General features: G+C 36.8%; 4 protein-coding genes across 4 annotated transcripts in view; 1 reads left to right on the plus strand and 3 right to left on the minus strand.

Moving 5' to 3' along the window:
* Positions 1-237: 237 nt before the first annotated feature.
* On the plus strand, positions 238-5,017 carry LOC141438221 (proline-rich protein PRCC-like). Its single transcript, XM_074102013.1, has 7 exons — positions 238-435; positions 521-720; positions 1,080-1,133; positions 1,979-2,473; positions 2,946-3,020; positions 3,587-3,727; positions 4,461-5,017. The coding sequence occupies exons 1-7, from the start codon at positions 336-338 to the stop codon at positions 4,545-4,547; spliced, it is 1,152 nt and encodes a 383-aa protein (XP_073958114.1). The 5' UTR covers positions 238-335; the 3' UTR covers positions 4,548-5,017.
* Positions 5,018-5,020: 3 nt separating this feature from the next.
* On the minus strand, positions 5,021-7,266 carry mRpS11 (mitochondrial ribosomal protein S11). The gene is made up of 4 exons (XM_074102025.1): positions 7,007-7,266; positions 6,622-6,853; positions 6,195-6,260; positions 5,021-5,194 (listed from the first exon to the last, which is right to left on the minus strand). The coding sequence occupies exons 1-4, from the start codon at positions 7,174-7,176 to the stop codon at positions 5,087-5,089; spliced, it is 576 nt and encodes a 191-aa protein (XP_073958126.1). The 5' UTR covers positions 7,177-7,266; the 3' UTR covers positions 5,021-5,086.
* A 472-nt stretch (positions 7,267-7,738) lies between these two features.
* Positions 7,739-11,025, minus strand: part of LOC141438248 (NBAS subunit of NRZ tethering complex-like) — a gene marked incomplete in the record, with an annotated part of 82,235 nt that continues 78,948 nt past the window's right edge. Inside the window, 3 exon segments of the mRNA XM_074102044.1 lie at positions 7,739-8,175; positions 9,783-9,905; positions 10,526-10,640. Coding sequence (XP_073958145.1) covers positions 7,870-8,175; positions 9,783-9,905; positions 10,526-10,640 — 544 coding nt within the window.
* LOC141438361 (uncharacterized) overlaps positions 10,822-11,025 on the minus strand; it is a 1,875-nt gene continuing 1,671 nt past the window's right edge. The window contains exon 3 of the mRNA XM_074102220.1: positions 10,822-10,857. Within this exon, the coding sequence (XP_073958321.1) occupies positions 10,822-10,857 (36 nt within the window). The remainder of the gene's footprint in view (positions 10,858-11,025) is intronic.

Consider the following 11,025-nt stretch of genomic DNA (forward strand, 5'->3'; position numbering starts at 1 on the left):
CTCTCATGAAAATTTGGACTTTTTGCGAATGTTGATTTGTTTTTTTATTAAATTGTCAATTTCGTTTGACACCTTGCCTTTTTCAGTTTTGATCAGTCTGTCTCAGTCATGCTAAAAACTACTGGTATCGCAGGTAACTTCCGGTTCGTAGTGAACGAGCACATCACTAATATAATTATAATTTTTTATCTGTGCTAAATATTGTACACTGTACTGTCAGTGTCAATCTGTCAAATTATGAGCCAGCCATTATGAGGTCGAAATCGAAAACAAACACGTCGAAATCGTAGATTGAGATTTCCGATTCTGACTTAAAACATAATAAAACCTTTGCGATGGCTTTAGTCGCTTACGATAATAGTGATTCCAGTGAATTCGAAGACGACGATACCGAACCTGCAACAGGTGCTGTCGTTTTGAACAAGAAAGTTGAGAGTAAGATGTTCTTCAGTTTTATTAGTTTCCTTCCTTTAGATCGTTAATCAATTTGTAACTGGAGTTGTTCTAACACCTTCTTTAGTTCCAGAATCATCTGTATTAAAACCTGTTGTACAAAATGATGAGATATCTGAAAATCAAAACTTGTTCAACCTCTTACCTCAGCCAACAAACAAAAAGCCATCCGTTGTGGAGGAAGATGATGAATTCCTTCATAAAAAAGAAACTGGAGCTTCTGCTGTAAAGCCTAAAGCTAAAATATCTGTGCCTTCACTAAGTGATGTAAGTGGTAATGTGATTAAACACTTCTGTATCTTGGTGGTTATTTATATTTTGAAATATAAGTAATTCGTAATTTCATAACACAAAACCATACTAAAACCTATATTGACTTTCTATTTCTTCAATAATAAATTAAAAATGCCAGAAGTAGCATTTCCATCCTTAAAATATCGTCACTACTTAAAAAAAACTCATATCTCAAAATGGATAATTTTTCTTAGTGCACTTTATGACCATTAGGTCAAGGTCCAATTTGGTTGATGTAGTGACGATATTGTATGGAATACCAGTAATTTGATTTGGATAGAAATTGAAATTCTTTATACATAATTATATATAACTATAGTTTTTTTTTTCAGTTCAGAGATGTGGAAGACACAGTGCCTGCAATGAAACCTAAGAAAATGAATGGGGTAAGTCAAATCTCTTTTTTTTTTCAAATCAAAATAGTGATTTTTTTAAAGAACTCAATCAATACCATTAAACAGTTTTTCTTTTTACTTAGTTTGTAGTGTGTCCCACTGCTGGGCAAAGCCTCCCCTTTTTGCTTCCACTCGTCACTACTTTGGGTTGAATCTTACCAGTGTGGCTGGAAATGATCCAAATCGTCCTGCCATTGCCTCGTAGTTCTACCTCTGCTCTGGTGCCCATCACAGGGAACCCAATCAGTGATAACTTAAACTAAACAAACAAATTATATAAGATGTTTTATAAAACCTAGAAACACATTGTGCTAGCTAGTAACAGAATTGGAAAAAAAACTTATATTTTGTGATTGTTTGCTCTGATACTTGTAAAAGTGCCAGTAACAAATCAGGCTACTAATATTTATTTATTTATTTGTAAAAATCACAGAAAGCTATTAAAAGCACTGAAATACGAAATAAACAAAACCATGTAAATATGAAACTAAATTATTCAAAATATTTTTTATAACATTTTTTTAATTTGTTTGCATCAACCTTATCATCAGTAATAATTAATAATGTTTTGTGTCCCAATATTTTAGGAATTTTGTTCAATACATTCAATTAATAAATTGTACATTTAAATAGATTGTCAATTGGGTTGTTCCAGGAAGTCCCTGGCAGTGTCAAGTTTCTGCTAGGTGTTGATGGATAGGGCCTACAGCTGATCATGCAAAATAGGCGCTATAAGTCATTAAATTCCAGATATAAGTCTGCAATTTAATATTTAATTTAGATAGAATCTCCATCTCACTCTTTACCAACAATATTTTAAAACATTGAACTTTCAGAAAAAATCTGGTCTGCTGAGTATGCTGCCTCAACCCAAAAATGCAGTCATAACTACAACAAAATCCTTGATACCACATGTCCTCACTCAAAAACCCAAACCAAGCACTACAACTGCAAAGCAAAAGCAGCCATTGCCATCTATTAAAAAAAACAAACCAGATTCTCTAGCCATAGACTACTCAGATGACAGTGACAATGAAGAAGTTGAGAATGACTTCTTTTCCATAAACAAACCAGTTGAATTACCTGATGATATACCTTTAGATATTGATCAAAAGACTAGTTCAAAAAAGGTAATTCACAATGTCAATGATACAAGTACACAAAAACAGCCTAGGGACATCCAATCATATTTCAAGGCAGATTCAGAGAGTCAAGTCGAAGAAGATTACTCAATGGGTGAGATGAGTGCTCAATATGGTCATTCTGACTATAGCAATGGCTATCCTACAGCAGAGGGGTCAAATACTGATGTTGCTTTGGATGAAGAAGCTGTAAGTATTTGGATGGATGCTATGTCCTGATGAGATTTTTTTTAAATAAATGATTTTATCAGCAGGTTGCAATCAGTGGCGTAGCTACCGGAAGGATAGGCAGGGCAGTGCCCCGGAGCCCCCGAACTCAGGAGGCCCTCGGACTCTGAATTACAAACTATAAATTGAACTAGTGAAAATTTCTCCCACATTCGGAATATTCGAAATACGGAACAAACGATTTTAAATAGTTTATTTGGGGCCCTAGTTTATTTTTTGCCCTAGGGCCTTGGGTTACCTAGCTACGCCACTGGTTGCAATATATTCTACTAATATTATGTATTCTGGCAAATAAAGCATTCTCATTCTCATTATGTGAATAAAAATGAAAGGATCAGAAATAATTATTGAATGCTAAGGAATATCTTTGTATAATTTAATATTTTCCCCTTACTTAATGTTGAGATGAAATAAGTGTTTTTTTTTTCTTCAGATATTAAAACTTTGCGGTACGCGCGGGAAACGTAAACGGGAAGACATACAGATAGTGGACGTCAACCAGCAGGAGGTACTTTTTGCATATTTATTGTACAACAACCCGCCACCAAGGCACAACTTCAAACCTGCTTCGAAAGCCTTGTTCTTATGTGGTGTTGGTGTTGGAGTGTGGTTTTTAAAAAATCTTCCGAAAAAATCGAAACTAGTGGGACCATTCCTGATTTGATTTGACTTGATTTGATGATGATGAGTTAAAATGTTTCCTTTCTTAGTTTTATAAAACATTTTATATTGATTGGCTTGGTCCCCTTTAATTTTTTATTTAATTGAAGTAAAATGCAACTAATGTAAGTGGGTACAGATCGCTAAATGACTAACCCCCTGTTTCACCATCCATTGATTTATTTGACGGATAAATGTGATGCAGTCTCTGTTTGTTTTGTTCGAATAGACTGAAACGGCATCACATTTATCCGTCAAATAAAATGTGAAACAGCCCCTAAGCAGAGGCGGCGCAAGCGCAGCTTTTTTGCACATTTAAAAATCCGTCATTCAATGTGTGGTGTGCCATCACAGGGCCACGCTAAGTTTAGGTCCTGCGCCGCCACTGCCCCTAAGTGTGTTATTGTGTTGTAGGTGCTAGCAGAAGCTCGGCAGTGGCTCGTCAAGGGTCTGATGGACGACACGAGCAAGCGCGTGTCGAGCAGCAAGCGGCGCGGCGACGAGCCCACCACGCAGCAGCGGAGGAAGCACCAGATCACCTACTTGGCACACCAGGTACCTACCATACATTTTTTTTCTTATACTTTCTCCGCCTTTTTAAAACGCCTTTGTTATTTTTTTTTATTTGATTTTTCTCTGTACCTGTTTTCTGTATCGCGTACAGTCGAGTTGATAAACTTGTGAGCAAAAATTTGATCAAAAATATCTGAACATGACTCTATTGTTAGCGGCGTAGAGAAGCGTGTTCAGATATTTTTGATCAAATTTTTGCTCACAAGTTTATGAACTCGACTGTACTATCATTGGTGTACATTAAAGAGTCATTGTAATTATTGTATTAGGTATATTGTATTTGAGCCAAATCTAACAATATCGATTTTCTGCGAATTTATAAAAACTAGTCACTTTTGTAAGCACCAATTTAAGACATTAACTTCCCAAACTCTACAAAATGTATCCCTATTGGCTCGAGTCCTTACGCCCTCTATCAATAAGTGATACCCAAAATTTAAGGTACCTATTTAGGGGCTACGCTAGCTGACGCAGTTTGCACGGAACGAGTGGACGCCTAGTCGCGTGCGACGCATTTTGCTTTTAGCCGCATCTTATAGATTACCTAGTTAATTTAAAGGCTAATCCATATTTTTACCCACGACGCAACCGAGAACGATTACGTTCGGGATAATTATTTGTTTTAAACATGGAGTTCCGCAAAATACAACTAAATCTATACAGAATTCTAGTATAAAATTAATGAACTGAACTGTGAAACTTGTTCTTTTTTCAGGCCAAAGCGAACGAAGCCGAACTCCAGAACCAATGGGCAAACAACAGGATGTCGAAGCGGCAAACTCAATCCAAATACGGTTTCTAACGTCGCTGTCGTGTCTCTGTCTTCGACGCGACGCGCCAACTGGCTGTGGTACTGTAACTACAGCTGCAATGTTATTTGAGCATGCTATGCGAAATTTTCATGTAGGTACCCATGCTGTGCTATAAAAGCTCACCGACTGACACGCGGCTGATGAGACAATAGTCAGTGTATGAAAATAAATAGCGCCGTTACCGAAATCTGGAGAGCTATTACGAAATTCGAAATTCGTATCGTACCGTCCCTGTCACTCTCGTATAAAATAATATGTGTCAGTGGGACGACAAGATACGAAGTTCGAATTTTTAAAAATATCTTCGTAGTATTTATAGGGTCTGTCGCGAATGCGTGCGACTTACGACAGACGTAAAATTAGTTTCCTGTATATGAATACAAATTCATCCTTGTGTAAAGACTTCGCTGTAACACCTCTAAAACTGTGTAAATGTAAGATTGTAAATAAATCACTTATATTTATAAATACTTTTTTATTTCCAACAATTTATTCTACAGTAATCTAAGGTACATTTAAATGAGTTATACTACAACCGTCTTGCCTTCCTGGGTCGTGGGGGGTTCCAGGAGACGGGTGTGGAGTCTGTGATCGAAACAATCTGGAGGCCGCCCATTTGGAGACCCTTTATTGCAGCCTGGAAAAAAAAAAGTTGCAGTGACAAAGCGTCGACAGCTGATTGCTAAGAAGGAGCTAGTTGATATATTGTTGATGGGAAAATGGAAAAGTAAAATTGTAGGTGAAGTCAAGAGCACATAAAACTATTATGGAACCGGGGCAGGTACTTCTTGCTCCTTTTTGGCAAACCTTTGAAGATCCTGTGAAAAAACGACCACTTTTACCTACACTTAGAAGGACACTGTTTTGCAAAACTAAGTCAACTCACTGTAATTTTGCAATACAATGTCAACTGTTAAAATTCTTTTCTAAGGGTTGACATTGTATTGCAGAATTAATCAGGGTTAATTAGCACACAATTCCATTAATGTGACAAATTGTAAAAATATTCCACCTCAAATCATTTGTTTTGGGCCTACATAATATACTCAGCGGCACAAAATTTGGCCCACTCTCCATAAAAAATTACCTATTACTGCATACATTTGAGGGCCAGATTTTTTGTCACTCAGTATATTAAGTTATGACTTGATTTAGGCAACATTCATTTATTGCATACTTAATTTTGCTCCTAGTTTATAATGGACAATATTCAATATGGGTTTAATTAATTTGAAACATAAATAAATTTGGTTGTAAATATTTTTCAACTCTATTAGATTTTAACAAAATTCACTTTGGATGGTATTAATTTTGGTCCAAATTCATAATGGTCAATTCAAGTAGACGATTTTCCATTTGCACCAAATGACAGTAAATCAATTCTACATAATGTATTTGCTAACATTCCATACAAAAAAGTAAGACTTATGTGGAAATGTAGCGCTTGTAACCTTTGTATTACGGGGGGCTGGTGCAGTCCATAAACTGATCAGTGATCAGACTCAAAATACAAAAAAAAAAAAATAAGATTAAAATATTAAAAAGTTAAGATTGTGATAATGAATGATGCACTAAAATATTGGGAGCACATTAAAGGTTTTCCATACAAAAAATGTCTATTCAATTGATTCACCCACCAATCTGCCTGGTCCCAGTCCTCGGACTCTCACTCTTATTGTCTTGTACCCTCGATCAATGGCTTTCTGAAAATAAAAAAGAATTAGAAATAAATTCAATGCTGCAACTTTAATTTGTCCAGTAATGTGAAGTGTACTCTAAATTAGAGCAAAATGTGATTGAGAAGTAGACTACAGAATTAATGTCTAATCCTTGCATATGCATGGAACCATGTACATTTTAGGTTAGGCATTTTAATTTAAGCTGCATATAAAAACATGATGATTCTAATGAAATATGTCATACTGTCTAACACTTTCAAAAATCCCTAATTTTTTTTTGTACAATTTTAATTTTACAGCACATTGGTTTTTGACTGTATAATGCTGTGATTTTTTATTGACGAATAAATAAATAATAATAATCTCAAGTTACAAAAAAACTTACCGTAGCTAAACTAATAGCAGTGGTCTGTGCTGCAATATTGGTTCCCTTCTTGGTGTTTTTGAACCCCTCCATACCACAAGACTTGATCAGCTTCACGGAGCCACTGTGGTCCGTCATGGACACAATGGTGTTGTTATGGCTGACACGAATGTTGCAGATCGGCAGTTGTTTGTATGGTACAGCGTCAAATAGTTGGTTGTCGGACTCAAGTGTTGGAAATATGTTTTGTTTCCTGAAAATTTTTTGGAAAGTGAGTATTTGAGTGTTCAACTGGATTTAGGTCGTATTTTGTAGATGTAACTCAGTTATCGTACGTACGCGTAGATCGGAAGATTTTATTTGCATTTAAAATTTTATGAAATGAAGCTGTTTGAATAATACGTACTGTTTGAGTACAGCATCCAAATCTACGATCTTCTCTCCTTGTACTCCTTCGTCGCTGGCTGGTATACGTTTGTGATCAAATTTCTCGGTCTGCCGCAGCGCAGACGTTTGGAACAAACGCACCACGCTGCTCACAGGCGCACGCAGCGTATTTCTCACCGCGTTGAGCATTTTTGATGGTTTTGTGTCTCTTAGTATTTATTTTTTGTTTGTAATATAAAAATACCGAGAAGAGACGAGGCGCATAACCTAAAATTTTATGAAGTTTCATTTGACATTGACAGTTGTTTACGTTTTGTTATTGGTTTGTATTTTGACTGTGAGTGCTACTTGTACTTTTCCTGTGCTTGTGGCATCATAATGTAAACACAAGGTAAAAACACGTTTAATGTTTTAATATAGACTTTTTGCTAAGTGTACCTATTTCTGTACAAAAAACGGACTATTCGCAGTAGTTACTTTTGAAGGCACTATTGCTATTTATTTTATACTCCAGTATGAAAAATATTCGCAGTAGTCCCTTCAAAAGAACAAAGCAAAAGAAACAAATTAAAAACATTAAAAACCAAAGGACTACCGCGAATTATGCCAAAAAAATATTGTTAACTAAAACTTTTCAGAAATAGACTTGCGTTCCTACTGTACCAAATATATTAAAAAAAAAACAATAAAGTAAAGGTTATCTTTGATCTCTCTGATCTGGAAAAATTACTTCTTCGTCATCAATAGGATCAAAGGAAACAATTTAATATTAAAACCGATTACACCATTTAATAATTCCATAATATAGCATTTATACATATTTCACTTATCAACCTAATGTATCTTAATCGATTTAATAAGACAAATTATTTATCAACCTAATTATTTCTTACTAAACAAATTCTTGCCATATAAAACCGCCTCCGTGAAGCCACGCAAAGCGGCCGGCACGCCCATAGACAACAATTGCAACTGGCCAGCTTCCGATAGGTAGTTGGCCTTCACTAGTTCACCGATAGTCCACTTGACCGTGTAACCGCTGGCGTTCTCGCCACTATAGGACTCTCTGCTCACGATGTAGTTTATGATGGAGGAGTAAAGGGGCGTAGATACTAGTTTGATGAACATCCCGCTGTCCAGTAGTTCTTTTACTAAATCGTCCTCTATTTCCTGTTTTTGAATCGTTTCCTACAAAAACAAAAATAAATTAATAGATATATTTTTGGTATGTGTCGATGATGTATGGAAGCGGAGGAAAGGTCAGCATAATAATACATGTGTCGTACAGACGTAGTTGTCGTGCACGTGTCGTATCGGAGGAACAATTTAAAATATTCTAATATATTTATAACTGTTGTTGCTCATAACTGCGCCTGCGAAGAATCCCGCGGGAATCATACAAGTTTGGGGTCATCCATAAAGAACGTCACATATTTAGGGGGGGGGGTCAAGCAGTTTGTGACAGAGGAACGAAATAACTGCAATTTTGATGGCAATTTGTGTGACAGGGGGGGGGGTCTAAAATGGTCAAAATAGGTGTGACGTACTTTATGGATGGCCTCTTTCTGGAATGTAGTGAAAAAAGTTTTCACACAGGCCAAGTGAAATTCAACCTTATGCCAATGTCATAATTGTCATACAGAGTTTAACATGGATTTTATTTCTCACTTTAACTATAACAGACAGACAGAGTTACTCTCACATTTATAATATTTGTAAGGATGGACCTCCGCAAATTAACGAGTTATCATAATCATAATCATCATCATAATCTCAGCCTATATACGTCCCACTGCTGGGCACAGGCCTCCTCTCAGAATAAGAGGGCTTGGGCCGTAGTTCCCACGCAGGCTCAATGCGAATTGGGAACTTCACACACTCCATTGAATGGCTTCGTAGGTTTCAGCAGGTTTCCTCACGATGTTGTCATTTACCGTTTCCTTCATCCTTTCGTTCACCGTAACGCCTTATGCAATCAAATCACTTATTTAACTAAATAACAAGTCCTTAATAATAAGTCCTTGCCTATCTTTAAGTCTATGCTTAGGGAGCACTACCTGTCATCTTGCGTATGAATGTTATAGTTAGCTTATTTATGTGTTGTTATGGTATCTATCTACCTATCTATCTGTAGATTTGTTGTGTATGTGTATTGTATGTGTATTGTATGTGTTAGTTTATGTATTCTTGATACAGCTCTAATCTACTGTAAATTGCACCACCTGCTAAAATGTATTCCTTATTTCTGTCCATTGTAAAGGTTGCCTGGAAGAGATCGCTCTGAAGCGATAAGGCCGCCTATTGCTTACCTTAGAAAATCTCTATGTATATACTTGTGTTCTCTGTACTGTTTACTGTATTGGTGTGCAATAAAGAGTTATTGTATTGTATTGTATTGTAAGCGCAGTAAAACTGCGTTTAGGTTCACAACATCGAGCTAGAAGTTATAAGAAAATATTCCAGACAGTTATATTTATATACATATAACCGGACAGACAAACAAGCAAGCGATTCATGTAGTATTATGAATCAGGAAACGCAATGTAAATTGAAATAAACGGCTTTTTTTCCTCTTCTTCTGCTTTTTTACCACTTGCTGCACTCTACTTTATCATTACGTACATATCGTACAGTTAACGTCATTAATAAGTGATCACTTTTGTACCTTTGTCACTTTAGCGTCATGTTTGAAAAGCCCTACGAAATTGTGTAACGACTGAAAGCGACCAGGTACAGAAGTTATTACTTATTTATGACGTTGACTGTACCTTTTACTTTATTTATACCTACTGTACCTTATATTTAACAGCCAGCGAAAATATATCGTCTTTGCATAGATCGCACTTGCTCAGCAAAATGATCCATATCGCGTTCACAACAGCGTCGCTTTTCGCGTTCTCCGTTAGCCATTTTACTTCCTAAAACAAATAGAACAAAAGATTTTGTATAGTTCCTTATCAAACTCAACCTCTTTATTTCGTTAAATGTTTTGATGAAGATTATATATATAGCATCATTAATTTGCCCCTGCAGCTAATGGTAATAAAAATAAATGAAATTTTCCAAATTGGTCCTTCTGCAAAATGTGTCGTTCTTAACCTTGTCGACGCCAACGACTCATGTATACGAACCGCAGAGGTTCCACGCCAACGACCTATATGTCCATTACTTCAATGCAAAAGCAACCTTCGTTCAATTAAGTTATGGTTCAATTTTAGGCATTGGATGTTGTCTTTTGTATTTGACGTGGCGGCGAAAAGGTTAAAACGCCTCTTCCACAGAACGTCCGTTTCACAAAATGTCCCGTTCACAATACGTTTCTTTCGCAAAATACCCCATTTGAATCGTACCTTTTATAAAATGTACTGTTTCACGCTTAACATATAATTTAATGTTGGTAATTAAAACACAGGAATAGCTAACTCGTTGAAATAAATACACTCGAACCAACTGAATCGAGTCCCACTGTGGAACCTTTTCGTAGAAAAAAACATAGTGACATCACATTGCATTGGTTGCGAAAGAGATCACATCATACCTCGTCGGTGAGCGCCGGCCGCCTCAGCAGAAGCTTAATGAGCACCAAGCTCTCCTTCTGATCGCCGGCGGCGAGCAACGCGTTCAAGTATTCACAATGGAGGCTGCGGTTCTCGCTGTGGGACAACCATTTAGGATATTTAGGGGCTGTTTCACCATCCATTGATAAGTGTTAACTGGCGGTTGGGTGTGACGCCGTCTCTATTTGTTTTGTTCGAATAGGCGGAGACGGCATCACATTTAACCGTCGGTTAACGCTAATTAATGGATGGTGAAACAGCCCCTTAAAGAAGGCTTTTACACGTTTGCTGAGCCTGGGCCAGTGTTCTTAAGCTCAAGCGTGTGAGGATGTCGAGGAAAGTGAATCGCGCACCAGTTAAGGACCTTTTCGTAGTAAATTTCGCTGTGATTTCTTTGGCAGATGTATGGAATGACATTAGTAGCACAAAAGTTCCACCCTGGTACAGTCGAGTTCATAAACTTGTGAGCAAAAATTTGATC

This window comes from Choristoneura fumiferana, chromosome 18 (assembly GCF_025370935.1).
Source record: "Choristoneura fumiferana chromosome 18, NRCan_CFum_1, whole genome shotgun sequence".
Taxonomy (NCBI): domain Eukaryota; kingdom Metazoa; phylum Arthropoda; class Insecta; order Lepidoptera; family Tortricidae; genus Choristoneura; species Choristoneura fumiferana.

Excerpts from the sequence above, each read along its gene's own strand:
- mRpS11 (XM_074102025.1), bottom strand. The coding sequence starts at position 7,176 with ATGCTCAACGCGGTGAGAAATACGCTGCGTGCGCCTGTGAGCAGCGTG. Across the intron at positions 6,854-7,006 it reads TTGGATGCTGTACTCAAACA|GAAACAAAACATATTTCCAA; the intron begins GTACGTATTATT and ends AAAAATTTTCAG. Across the intron at positions 6,261-6,621 it reads CTGCTATTAGTTTAGCTACG|AAAGCCATTGATCGAGGGTA; the intron begins GTAAGTTTTTTT and ends TTTTATTTTCAG.
- LOC141438221 (XM_074102013.1), top strand. The coding sequence starts at position 336 with ATGGCTTTAGTCGCTTACGATAATAGTGATTCCAGTGAATTCGAAGAC. Across the intron at positions 721-1,079 it reads CTGTGCCTTCACTAAGTGAT|TTCAGAGATGTGGAAGACAC; the intron begins GTAAGTGGTAAT and ends TTTTTTTTTCAG. Across the intron at positions 1,134-1,978 it reads AACCTAAGAAAATGAATGGG|AAAAAATCTGGTCTGCTGAG; the intron begins GTAAGTCAAATC and ends TTGAACTTTCAG.